The 13,269-nt window shown below is 52.1% G+C and overlaps 1 protein-coding gene across 5 annotated transcripts in view; it reads right to left on the minus strand.

Moving 5' to 3' along the window:
* The window catches only part of CFAP74 (cilia and flagella associated protein 74), a 111,956-nt gene that overhangs the window by 70,297 nt on the left and 28,390 nt on the right, over positions 1–13,269 (minus strand). For all 5 annotated transcript variants that reach the window (XM_049877641.1, XM_049877640.1, XM_049877642.1 and 2 more), the window contains 5 exons: positions 5,466–5,639; positions 4,903–5,013; positions 4,399–4,501; positions 3,447–3,604; positions 2,333–2,531 (listed from right to left, as the gene is read on the minus strand). In XM_049877641.1, coding sequence (XP_049733598.1) covers positions 2,333–2,531; positions 3,447–3,604; positions 4,399–4,501; positions 4,903–5,013; positions 5,466–5,639 — 745 coding nt within the window. The remainder of the gene's footprint in view (positions 1–2,332; positions 2,532–3,446; positions 3,605–4,398; positions 4,502–4,902; positions 5,014–5,465; positions 5,640–13,269) is intronic.

The following is a 13,269-nucleotide window of genomic DNA, read 5'->3' on the forward strand; positions in this document are numbered from 1 at the left end:
TGAGCCCTGAGGAAGCCTGCTGCATTGGTTGACCCCTGGGCAGCTGTGGTGCTTCCTTAGACTAATTCCTCCACCTGGGCGTCCTTCCTTGGTTCATTTGTAGGCAGCGTGACTCCACCAGGCCACAGAAGAAGTGGGAACGTGCTAGTGAGCCCCTTAGACGGAACTTCCCTCCTGGAGGGAGAGACGTGAAAAGGGGACATGGACAGGAGGATGGTGTTGCCCAGGGTGAGAAATGCTCCCCCAGAAGCCTCCTGGGCGCTGTCCATGGAGTGGAATAACAAGAGCGGTGGGTCATGTGGGCAGGCAGGGGAGGCTTCTCTGTGAGTTGACCAGAGCATGCAGGGAGAGACACTGAGGGCAGAGGAGCTGATGGGGGCTCAAGGCAGAGGAAGAGCCAGTCAACAGCATGGATAGGGCAGCCAGGGAAGGGCCTGGGAGAGAGAAAAGCACCTTCTGAAGGGCATGGGCAGGCAAGTGAGGGCCCTAAGGGACAAGGTGAAGGAGCTGAGGCTGGCTTTGCCAGTAGCCCTTTGCTGGAGCCTGTAGCTTTGATCTTTAGGTTAGGGTGCTCACTCACTCAGAGGCAGAAGCTAAATGCCCAGCACAGGAGGTTTGAGAGGTGAGTGCGAAATAAACTATACTCCTATCCCCACCCTGCAACTGATGACAATGGACACAGAGCAGGCCTATGGTACCAAGGAAGGAAAGAAAGAGGGGAAGAGAGGGAAGGTGAGGAAGGAGAGGGGAGAGCAAGGGAGGGAAGGAAGGAAAAACAGGGAGCAACGGGAAAGAGAGAGGGCCAGAGGGAAAAAGGGAAGGAATGGAGGGGGGACAGGTGGGTATGTGTGGCTGAACAAGTTCACAACTCTTTCCTCACAAGCTGCCCTCGATCCCCTGCCTGGCCCTGCTGCTGGGAGTCATGTAAAATGGTGAGGGTCCATCTTGTTGGCAGGCTGCTGGGATGTGGGGGAAGGCCCTGGCAGGTATGCCAAACCAGGACACTGAGTCCTGTGGGGAGGGCATGGCTGTGGGCACCCATGTGTGGGGCAAGCCAACAGGCTGCTATGGGAGAGTGGCCTGTGGGAGGCCAGACACCCACAGCATGGGCCTTGGTCCCTTGCCCCTGAGCTGGCACCGGGAGGACACATCTCCAGGCAGGTGCTGCTTAGGGCAGGAATGATTGATGCCTCCTGTGGTGGCTGTGGCTTCTGTCCTGTGACCATCAGAGGGGGACTGCAGCGGGCGGGGGGGGGGCACTTTGCAGGCAGAAAGTTTAGTTGAACCTGAGAAGACTCCTGGTGGGCGTAGCAACGTGTATACGTGAATAAACATCAACATTCTAAAGCCTACCCTTTATCCATCAGACATATGCTGTAGAATGGCTTGTCCAATAAACCATTCCAGCAACTCCTGAGTCCTGTCCTGGGCTTTGTTAAGAGCTACGACTGCTAACTGAAGCGGTGGCAGTTCGAATCCACCAGGCGCTCCTTGAAAACTATATGGGGTAGTTTTACTCTGTCCTATAGAGTCTCTGTGACTCGGAATAGACTCTACGGTAATGGGTTTGGGTTTTTTTGTTTGTTTTTTGGTTCTGGGCTTTAGGATTTGTCAACATGACTGACTGTTGTGCTACGGCCAGCAGCAGGGGGCGCCCTGAGCCAGGACTGGGGCGGAGCCAGACGTGGAAGGGGCAGCTGGGCTGGGCCCTCAGAGGCGCTTTCACACCTGGAAGCTGGGCCTCTGTGGCTGGCGGGACAGGCACGTCTCTCTACTTTCTGAATTCACTTCTCAGACGTGGAGTGCGTGAAGGTGGGACTGAGCCCTGGTGGCCTCTGCTGGCTCAGCCTTACCAGGGCACAGGGCACTCCAGCTCTCTAGGGGCCAGGGCTGTGGCGCACCAACCCCTGTCTGCTACCAGAGGGTTGTTGTCAGGTGGGGGGAGCTTGGCACTCTGCCCTGTGACACTCTGACAACCCTGCCATATAGGGTGCAGGTTGAGGGCAAGACAGGCTTTGCAGAGTACGGGAACTTCACGGGCAGCAGGGCACATGACACCCAACACTGCTGGGGACGGTCCTTGCGGAGGGGACAAGGGGAACAGACAGAGTCATGGGGGGGCGGCCTCAGCAGCACACAGGCAAGAAGGTCCTTGCATAGCAGGAACACGCTGAGGATGAGAAGGAGCGAACCCCGGTGGCAGGACTGGGCGGTTTCTTCTGCCTTGATTTTCATCGAGAAGCTTATATAACAATTTGGATGTGGGTCCCCAACGCCCCCTCCACCCAACATGAGGTGTGTGGATGGGGAACAGGAAGGGTGTCTCGCTCACCATCAGGTACAAGGGGGCCGTGGTGGCCAGGCCCTCGCAGAAGTCAGACACATAGCACCAGGTCTTGTCCCTCAGCGTGAGCCTGTTCGTGGACTGGGCAGGGGGTAGCTGCTGCTTCTTCCTCTTCTCCTCAGCCTCCTCCTTCCAGAGCCGGCTCACGATCTCAAGCCTCCGCTGCTTCTGCTCCTCCTCGAAGGCCCTAGGGGAGGATGCTGCTTCAGAGCAGGGAGGACACAGCTGCCCTGGCTGGGGGACAGGGTTTGGCCCTCCCAGTCCCTCCCCACCACTCAGGCCCAGCTCGGCTCTGGGGTGGGAACACAGTCCTGGTAAGCCCCAGGCTCCTGTGTGGGGAAGATGGAAGGAGCCAGAATGCTGCCAGGTTGGACGTCCAGGGCCTGAACCCTAGCCTGGCCTAGTTCCGATGTCCAGCCCTGCCCAGTCCAGCCCAGTTGGCCCAGGGCCTGTGAGGGACCTTGGCCCCTCATGAACTGCTCCTACCCAAGCTTCCAGGCTGAGGCACACGGAGGGCGGAAGCAGAGCTGAGGCCATTCACTCACTCATTCATTCATTCTCTCACTTGCTCTAGCTGCCCCTTGCTGGGTGCCTCCCATGTGCTGGGCCTGTGCTGAGCTGAGGCCCATAGTAGGCAAGCGGGCAGGTGACTGCAGAATGCCTGGGGTGTCCAAAGTGTGGTCAAGCCTGTGGACACACTGAGGCTCTGTGACTCTCAAGGGACAGACCACCCTGACCAAGGGAGGATGAGAAAAGCAGTCCTCGTGAGGGTAGCCTCAGGTAGAAGCATCTCGAAGTTCAGCCTTGCTACATGACATCACCAGAGCTCCGGCACCATGCAGGGCTGAGAGGCAGGAAGCAGGTGGGAGGGGACAGGGGCATGCACAGGGGCCTCATGGAAACCAAGCTGGACAGCTTGAATCCTGCAAGTCCCACTTCTGTGGCACTGGAGGCTGTGGACAGCAGGGGCTGGGCAGGAATGGGGGGCTGGCCAGGCTGAATCACAGGCCAAGGTCAGGCCCCGGGCCTCCAGCCCCAAAATGGGAGCCCAGGAAGAGAAATCTCCCCAAGTCCCCCCATGCTGCCTCCTGCCCACCCTCACCGTTTCTGGGCCTCCAGCTCCTGGCGCCGGCGCTGATGGAAAAGCTGCTTGAACGCATCCCCGCCTTGGGCCAGGATTGCCTCCTTCTCGACCTGGGCCTTTCGCTCGGCCAGCTCAGCCCGGGCCCGGCCCCATGCCTGGAACTTTCGGAGCGTTTCCTTGGACATAGAGGTCACAGCATTAGCATATGCACATGCACATGCACCCACACACACAGGTGCACACATGTACATATGCACACAGATACACGTGTGCACACGTATGAGCACACACATGCACACATACCCATACACCATGTATACACATGCACATACATGCATACATGTGCACACATGCAAATAGACTTTCTTTCAAATGAGTATCCCTAAATCGATTCTGACGCTGTAGATGGCTGTGGTGAAATGTTTGTGAAAATCACCATCATTCCTTACCCATCCCCCGCCCCCATGTTCTCCACCTGAAGTCATGAGCCCCAGCCCCAGTTCTGACCCTGTTCCTCCCAGACTCAGGACCCTGCAGGAGCCTCCCATGTTGAGCGCAGTCTGTCTCTGCAGGTGGTGCTGGCTGCTCGCTCCCCAGCCTCCTTCCCATGGCTCCCACTGCTTAGTCCCTCGCCATTTCTGCCTTGCTGCATGCTCCTCTCCTCTTGCCTCCGACTCTTTGCGGATGCTGTTCCGAGTCTTCCCACTCCACTTTCCAGCATAGGGCTTGTTCCTTCATTACCAGCTTCCCATTGCCTGGTCTCCCACTTAGCCTAATCTGGGTATAAGGCTCTCCCACACGACTGGGCCCCAGGAGAGCAGGGTGGAGACTGTTCTCTTCCTGGTGGGCAAGAGGCCCATGGCAGGAGTGCAGTAAGCCTCCAGGAGCACCTGGATGAGGGTCCAAGTGCAGGGGCTCGGGAGGACATGGTTGGCAGGCGGGCCAGGTGTTGGGAGGGGAGGCTGTATACCCGGTTTGCAGTGATATTGTTCTTCAGCGCCAGCACGGCGTCCATGCGCCTCTTCAGGCGTTCGCGTGACTCCATCTCCTCCTTCTGCTCCTGCTCCCGAATTCTAGAAGAAGGAAGTGGGCACGCACCTGGGTCATGCTGGTGGGGCAGTCATTACAGAGCAGGAAGGGCCCTTGGGTGTTGGACATCGTCACCAGGAAGTTATAAAACATGACCACGGAAAAGGTAAAATAAGAAAGCACTGTGGTTAACCTCCAGCTTACAAGGAAAAATGGTTTAAAATACACTTCTCTAGACTCTAGAGGTTCCTTGTATCTTGTGGCTCTCTTTCAAAAAATAAATAGATAAGCAACTCAACACTAAAACGCAGACTTATTGCTCTTTGATAATGTGGTGTCGGTCTAACAATAGAGTCAGGGAACTTCAGGGCAAAAGCAAGTGGCCCTCGCTCCCTGCGCCTCCCCAAATGCGTCAACAAGGACGGGTCTGGGGAGACGCCAGCACCTGCCCAGGGAGGCCTTCAGGAACTTGATTGCGATCCTGTGGTTCTTCTGGGCGTCTTCCACCAGCTTCTGGTGCCGAAGCCCATGTTCCTTCTGGACATACATGGATTTCCTGCAGGGACACGGAGGAGACAGGAAACAGGAAGTTATGCAATAGCACATAAGCGCATCCGCTCCGAGGCCTCGTGCTGCTAGAACAGCCGAGTTTGGCCTGCAACAGCCGCTCTCTCACACTTTGGCCTCCATCCTGTGCTCATGCTGAGGGCTGGGGCATGGGGCCAGTGGAAAAAATAAGACAGCACTGGGTACCTGAAATAGCAAAAATGTGTGTGTGTGTGTGTGTGTGTGTGTATACATGTGCGTATAGTGAGGTTTATGGGTTCAAAGAAAAAAAAAAAAAACGGTATAAAAGGGGAGGAGGGGGAGAGGCAGACAGAGCCAGGTGGGTGTTGGCAGACTGCAGCAGGGGACAAACTCTGTAGGGCTGACAGTGGGGAAAGCAGAGGGCAGTGGGCAGTGAGCAAGCATAGGGTTAGGGCTGTAAGTGGGCTGGGCCCCACTCACCGGATCCTCAGCAGCCGGTTCCGCTCGGCCTTCCTGAAGGCTGCCTTCTCCTTGCAGAGCCGCTCGGCTGCCCGTGCCTGGAGGCGCCTCCCCTCAGCTGCATCCTCTTCCCTGAGGGCCTTGCGGGCAGTATCTAGCTGACCCTCCAGGATCTCGATGTGCCACATGGCATTCCTTGCAAGCAAGAGGTACTTGTCATTCTTGTCGAAAAAGGGTTGGGCCAGGATTTTGGAATCTCGGGGTAGGAGCCTGAGGCAGAGCTGTTCGTGGAGCATCTCTCCAGCGGGAGTGGGGGGCCAGGCTCTGAGTTCTGCAAACATCCCAGGGGCACATGGGCCCCACGGGGAGAGGGGGCAGCCCCCTCCTCTTACTCCCATAGCTCTGCCCACATTCCTAACATCAGAAAATCCACTGTCATATCCACAGCAACCTGGGTCCCACCTGGCTCTGCTACCTCCTTGGTGGCCTTGGCCAGTGTGCCCCTGGCCCGCTTGCCAGGCTGTTTGGGACTGACTTACCAACCTGTGGCCAGCCCACCGCCCAGCCTGAGGAAAGCACTTGCGGATGTGAGCTGTGACCACCTTCTGCTGGGATGGAGGTCATGGGAGCTTATGAACCCAGACCAAGCACTCCATCTTCCCATGCCCCCTATGTGTCTGTCCCGTGGCCCAGGAAGCACATGGCAACTGTGGCTTCTGTCAGGGACATTCCTGGTTAACTCTCAGCCAGTGACATTCCGTTTATGCAGCAATATGCTTGGCAGAGAGTGCTCCTCAGGACAGAAAAGTCTGTCTGGGAACTAGCTGTCTTCCAGGCATGCCTGGCAATGCCATCTTACAACATACTTTCAGTGTGCAAGAATTCCTGCCAACTGTGGTGGTGCAAGCTGCCACCTGCAGACGAGTCTGCTCGTGGTGACATGTGCCAGAGCACCTGGTGGATGAGGGTTCGGCTGGAGTTGGCCCTGGTAAGGTGCAAACCCTTGATGAGGTTAGGCAGAGAGTTTCCAAAGGCACCTCTGCCTCCTCTTCCAAAGGAAATGTCTCAAATGTGTTGTTATTCAGCATAAAATTTGCTGTAGATTTTCAGTTGTTGTTAGGGAGGAGCCCTGGTGGTGCAGTGGAGCGGACTCAGACTTGGGGAACCAAAACCAGACCCATTGCCATGGAGTACTCATAGCAACCCTATAGGACAGAGTTGAACTGCCCCATTGGGTTTCCAAGGCTGTAATCTTTACTGAAGGAGCCCTGGTTGCGTAGTGGTTAAAGTGCTCGGCTGCTAACCAAAAGGTCAAAGGTTTGAACCCACTACAGCACCTTGTGAGAAAGATGTGGCTGTCGGCTCCCATAAAGACTACAGCCTTGGAAACACTATGGGGGAGCTCCACTCTGTACTACTGGGTTGATAGGAGTCAGGAGCAACTCAATGGCAACGGGTTAATGGGTTATTAGGTGGCATAGAGTCTATTTTGACTCATAGCGACCCCATGTGAAAAAACAGAACTGTCCCATAGTTTCCCAGGCTGTAATCTTTACAAAACCAGATCACTAGGCCTTTCTCCCACAGAGTCGCTGGTGGGTTAGAACCACCAACCTTTTGATTGGCAGCCAAGCACTTAACCGTTGCACCACCAGGGTTCCTTTTAGGTTTTTAGGAGATACTCCTAATCATGTAAAGAGCGTTTTTTTCAATTCCTATTTTGTTGAGAGTTTTTTTCAAGGGGGAGTTTTGTTTAGGGGACACTGAATTTATGCTAAGAGTGGTGAGTAATTTGAAAAAGGATAGCGAGAATGGTTACACAACTTGAAGAATGTAATCAGTGTCACTGAATTATATATGCAGAAATTGTTGAGATGGTGTATGTTTTATGTATAATTTTTGTCACAATAAAATTGAGAAACATTTTTTAAAAAGTCTTTTTTATAAAATCGTGAATATATATTGAACTGAGATGCTCATAGTTTTTTCTCCTTTACTGTTTAAATGTTAAGAATTTCTAATGCTAAGCGCCTTTTTTGGCTTTCTTGGATATAAACTCCAACTTGGCATGGCGTGCACGCATGCGTGTGCATGGTGAATGGCTAGATTCAGATGTTTAATATTTTATTTAGGATTTTTCATGTATTTCATAAGTGAGATTGGCCCGTAAATTTCCCTTATAGTGTCCTTGTTTGGTTTTGTCCGTGTTTTACACCAAATTTGTACAACTTTATTTTAAAAACTGGGCATATGATGCTCTTTGTGGGGATAATTTTAAATAACTGATTCCATTTTTCAGGTCTTCTGTGACTGGAAGCATTTCCTGACATTTGCTGATGTGTAGTGTTTTCTTCTCTTCCTGGGTCAGTTAGCCTCTATGGCACATCCAGGGTGGGATGACTTTTATTCACCCTGCTCTTGACTCATGGTGATTCTTCAATCTGAACATTTGTGCTCTCATCTAGAAAATTCTCAGCCATTATTTAATTGACTATTGCTTCCCCCAATTCTCTGATCTTTCAAGTGGCTAAATGACAACTTAAGGTGAACTAACAGCTGATGAGATCTGTGTGTGGAAGGCAGGACACTGACTGGGAAAGGTTGGGATTCTGAGTGTAGAAACGAGGACGTTTGTGTAGATTTGCACAAGTCTGAGTACCCTGAGCTCTGAGCCCCCTTGAACTTCCCTTCCCGGTGGTGGTGGCCTTTCCCTCCCCTCTCTTGGATAAGGCTGGCCCTGCTTGGCCTGAAGACTTTGTGATGCCACACCTGGGGCCCTATGACCCCTCACCTGAAGCCCTGTGATGCCTTTCCTGAGGCCCCATGGCCCCTCACCTGATGGCCTGGGGCATCTTACCTGAGGCCCCGTGGCCCCTCACCTGAGGCCCTGTGAACCCTCACATAAGGTCCTGTGACCACCTGAGCTTGCTGCCCTGTGAGGGGAACCCAGTTCTCTTTGTGCTCCTCCTGGCTACTCCTCACTGCCTCAGAACCCAGCACGCTGTAGGGGCCAAGCGCAAAGTCTGACCCAACAGGAGGCTCCAGGACTAGACAAATACAGCAAATGTCTTATCAGTAGAAACCTGGGCAGGGGTATGCACCTGTAGCCCACCTGTGCAGCCTGCCCAGAAACTTAGGTCTTGCAGATGGACCGTGGGTCACCTCAGGGGGCCAGCCAGAGAGTGCTGGACATAATTGGGTATGCTTACCAGCCATTCTGGACCCCTGTGGTCACCCGAGCAGCCAAGGGTGGCTCTGATGGTCTGCTCAGCTAGCTGGCAGAAACCTGGACTCAACAGAGACCTATGCTGCATAAAGCTGAGACACCAGATATTCCATGGCATCATGTAGAAGAAGGAATTCAAGTCTCCAGAGTGATACTATGTTGGAGAGGTTTTATCATTTGCTACTTGTTTGTCCAGGGCTTAACTATGTCCAGAGAAGATTCAGGGGACCCTCAGTTCACCGAGGCTTTGGGAAATACTCTGGTCAGGAATGTTCCAGGACCCTTGAAAAGCACTGTTGTGGCACTCTGAGTCAGGGACATAGGCAGGAGATGCTGCCTTGGGAAGGGGCCTCCTGTTTCACCGGGAGGATGAAGTCCTGGGGAGACAGGCTTCACTTGTGGAGGGGGGTGGGCAGCAGGCACTGTGCCTCTGCACAGACAGGTCAGCAGGAACATCTGGCCATGGCTCATTGATTCTGGGGTCCTTAATCTGTCAGTTTGTCGTACTCTGGTGGCTGGCATGTTACTGGAATGCTGGAAGCGATGCCACTGGTATTTCAAATACCAGCAGGGTGACCCATGGTGGATATGTTTCAGTGGAGCTTCCAGATCAAGACAGACTAACAAGAAAGGCCTGGTGATCTACTTCTGAAAATTAGCCAGTGAAAACCTGATGGGTCACAACAGAATATTGCCCTATCGCCCAATTCACTTGCTTTGGACACGTCATCAGGAGGGATTAATCAATAGAGAAGGACATCACATTTGGTGAAGTAGACAGCCAGTGAGGGGGAGAGAGACCTTTGGCTGAGGTGGATTGGCAGAGTAGCCACAATGAGCATGCTGGCAATAGTGAGGATGATGCAGGACCAGGCAGCATTCTGTCCTGCTGTACATGGGGTGGCCATGAGTCGGAGTTGACTCAATGGCAACTAACAACAACAAGATTGAAATAGATGAGGATCCCAGTGAAGTCCGACTTCATCTGAATAACTGGAAAAACTCCAGTTTTGACAAGAAGAAACCTAATTTCAGCAACCAAAAAAGAGTCATAGACCTTCACCCAATTCTCTGACCCTGGTGGATTCACAGACCCAGAGTCCCCTGAAAGAGAGGAGGCAGGCTCCCTCGAGGAAAGGCCCTGCGATAACATCTCATGATAGTTTGTAACTTTCTCTCCCAGCCCTCTGTGAGACACCTGCGGCCATCTGCCAGGGTAACTGTGCCCTGGGGAAGTGAAATGCCTGTCCTTTTTGTGCTGCTGGACACTGGCTCTGAGCTGACATTTAAGGGAGCCAGAAGGCCACTGTGGCTGCTGATGAGAGTGAGGACTGAGAGGTAAATGAGGTGCCTAGAGGGTCCACAAACGCACTCTGTAATAATTTTCTGAGTTGGAAATAAATTTTTGGCAATTGGCAGGATCCTCACAATGGCCTCCTGACCAGTGGAACAGAAGCTGTTGTGGCAGAAAGGCCAACAGAAGCCCCTCGAGCTGCCTCTCCCTTCAAGAATCAACTGAAAGCGCTATTGCATGCCTGGGGAATAGTTGAAATAAGCACCTAGCCATGAGGATGTGGGGGTAACAGTCTCTACCATGTCCCCTGCAGCCCAGCTCTGCAGCCTGCCCAGAAGCTTGGGTCTTACAGATGGACGGCGGACTGCCTCACCATTGTGTGGTCTCTGTACAGGGCCATTGCTGGGGCAAAGCACCACAGACACCAGCACTTCGTATGCAGCTTCCATCTAGAAATACATTTTTCTCCATTCCACTAAGTAAAGAACACCAAAAGTTGTTTGCATTCACCTGGAGGGAATGGCAGCACGACCTCAATGTCCTCCATCATACCTGCTTAGATTTTTCAGCTCTGTGATCATCTCACCATCCAACAAGACATCATGCTGGTCCACCACACTAGCCCTAGTAAGGCCCTAGTAAATAGCAGCAGGTATTCTAGGGGCCCAAAATAAGACACAGGTATGCCACAGGGTGGGGGACAAATCCCATGAAAATAGGGGGGTCTGCCACCTCAGCAAAGTTTCTAGAAGTCCAAAGGTCTGAGGGATGAGAGGCTATTTCTTCCAAAGTAAAAGACAAATTGTTGCACCTTGCATCCCCTACCACCAAGAAAGAGACAAAAAACATGGAGGACATTTTTGGATTTTAGAGGCAGCATATACAGTAAAAACTGCAAAAGCTGGAACCTGTGTAAGGTGGAAACCTGTCAGAGAAGGAAAACACAAATATTTTCCACTAAAACAAGCAATATAGAAAAGTGGTAAGACTGCACCCTATCAAAGGCAGAAAACTTTTGGGACCCAGAAAAACAAGGCAGTCCTGTCCAGTTTCGGCTCTCACAGGTCTCACTGTTCTTCATGTACTCCATTTACTGAGTAACTCGTAAGGCTGCCAATGTTGAGTGAAGCCCAGAGTCAGTTTCATAGCCAGAATAATGGTGTCCCTAAATATGTCCATGCTCTAATCCCTGGCATCTGTGAATGTTACTTTACATGGTGTTATGGATTGAGTTGTGTCCCCCAGAAAGATGTATTGAAGTCCTAACCCCTGTTCCTGTGAACGTGGCCTTATTTGGAAATAAGTTTTTTTAAGACGGAGTAGGATGGATCCTATAAAAGAGGAGGACATGGAGACTGACAGGCAGAGGAAGAACAGCCATGTGATAATGGAGACAGATGCGGCTACAAGCCAAGTATTGCCAGGACCCACCAGAAGCTAGGAGAGAGGCATGGAACAATTCCTCTCTCAGATCCCTCAGAAAGAATCAACACGGCCAACATCTTGACTGGGACTTCGTGTCTCCAGAATGGACAGACAATAACTTTATGTTCTTTAAAAGGGAATTTGCAGATGTGACCATGGCCCTTGCGATGGGGAGATTGTCCTGGATTATCTGGGTGGGCCCAAACTAATCACATCATTTCTTAAAAGCAGAAAATCTTTCCTAGTGTGGTCAATCAGAGAGAGAGTTGTGACGGAGGAAAAACAAGGGATGTAATGTTGGCTGGCTTTGAAGATGGAGGAAAGGGGCCATGAGCCAAGGAATGCAGGTGGCCTCTAGAAGCTGGAAAAGGTAAGGAAATGGAGTCTACCTTAGAGCCTCCAGAAGGAATGCAGCTCCCTAACACCTTGATATTAGCCCAGTGAGACTGGTGTTAAACTTCTGACCTCTAGAACTGTAAGACAATAAATGTGTGTTGTGTTAAACCACTACGTTTGTGATAGTTTGTTATGGCAGTGATAGGAGGCTCTTAAGTGCAATGCAAGCAGCCCTGCTGTTGGGATTCAAGGGCCCTTCAAGCATCTGTGGCTCACTGGGATGTTGTATGGGTGCTCTGGTTTTAGAGCAAAGCCATGCCTGCTCTGTACATTACCATTCTCCTGTTCTCTATTGGCTCCTCAGGAGACTGAAGCTTGTGCCTAGGAACCAAATGATCATGGGATCTGGCTGCGATCATGACCTGCATGCTATTGCTTATCTCCTGTCTCCCCATTAAAACGTAGGCTCCACGAGGCAGGATTTATCATCTGTCCTATTCACTGATGAATCCTAAATACTTAGAACAATGTTTGGCACAAAGCAGATGCTCAATAATTATTTGTTGAATGAATGAAGGAGTAAATGAGTTTATACTAACCACCAAGCCATAAATTCTGGCAGGCCTAACAGCACTCTATTACCAACTAGAATAGTATATATGAGACCCCTGGAGGACGCCCAAAAGGAAAAGGTAAATTGTGTGAGCAGGTAGCCCACGCTCCCAATGCACCCACTCCAGCTGCACTGTCACCCCTTCCCCAACCCACATGAGGGCCTCACTGGGAGATGTGTGATCTGTTGACAAGTGAAGTGCAGTGGAGCCTCGTTTACAGAAGATTATGCCCAACATGCTGACTCCAGCAGAAGTAGACTCCTGCAGCATCACAGGCCCACTGAAGGAGGCCCTGAGGACAGTGGGGAAGGGAGTCCTCCCTGTGGAGGACCGGTTGGTCCTGCTGCCTGCTCCCTGGCTGGTCATGCTGCCTAGGAGAGCTGGCGAAAGTACAGATCTATGGAGACTCAGGGGCAGTGGCTGACAGTTTGGCTGGGTAGTCAGAGGCTTGGAAAGAGTGGGCTAGGGGATGCCAGACATGATTTAGGGAAGAATTGAGTGTCTGGACTTCTCAGATGGGCCCAGAGTGTGAGACATCAGGGTCAGTAAGAATGATCACCAAAGAGCCCTTCTTAGAGAAGGCTTTCATAGGTCAGATGGACAAGATGGCCAGGCTCATAGATGTCAGTCAGCCTCTTTCCCCAGCTGCCCAGGGCTTGACCAATGGGCCATGGTGGCAGAGGAGGAGGCTATGCATGGGGCAAACAACAAGGACTTGCCCAATCCAAGGCTGACCTGACCACTACCACTGCAGAATGGCCAAGCAGGAGCAGCAGCAACTAATGCTCAGCCCCCACTTTGGCATTTTCTAGAGGACTAAGATGGCCTTTCATCATGATGAGAGGAGTGATTTGTACTCTTAGGAATAGCCACTTACTCTGGATATGGCTCTCCCTTCTCTGTCCATAGTATTCTTCCCATCATCACAAT

The sequence above is a fragment of the Elephas maximus genome, chromosome 3, assembly GCF_024166365.1.
Source record: "Elephas maximus indicus isolate mEleMax1 chromosome 3, mEleMax1 primary haplotype, whole genome shotgun sequence".
NCBI classification, from domain to species: domain Eukaryota; kingdom Metazoa; phylum Chordata; class Mammalia; order Proboscidea; family Elephantidae; genus Elephas; species Elephas maximus.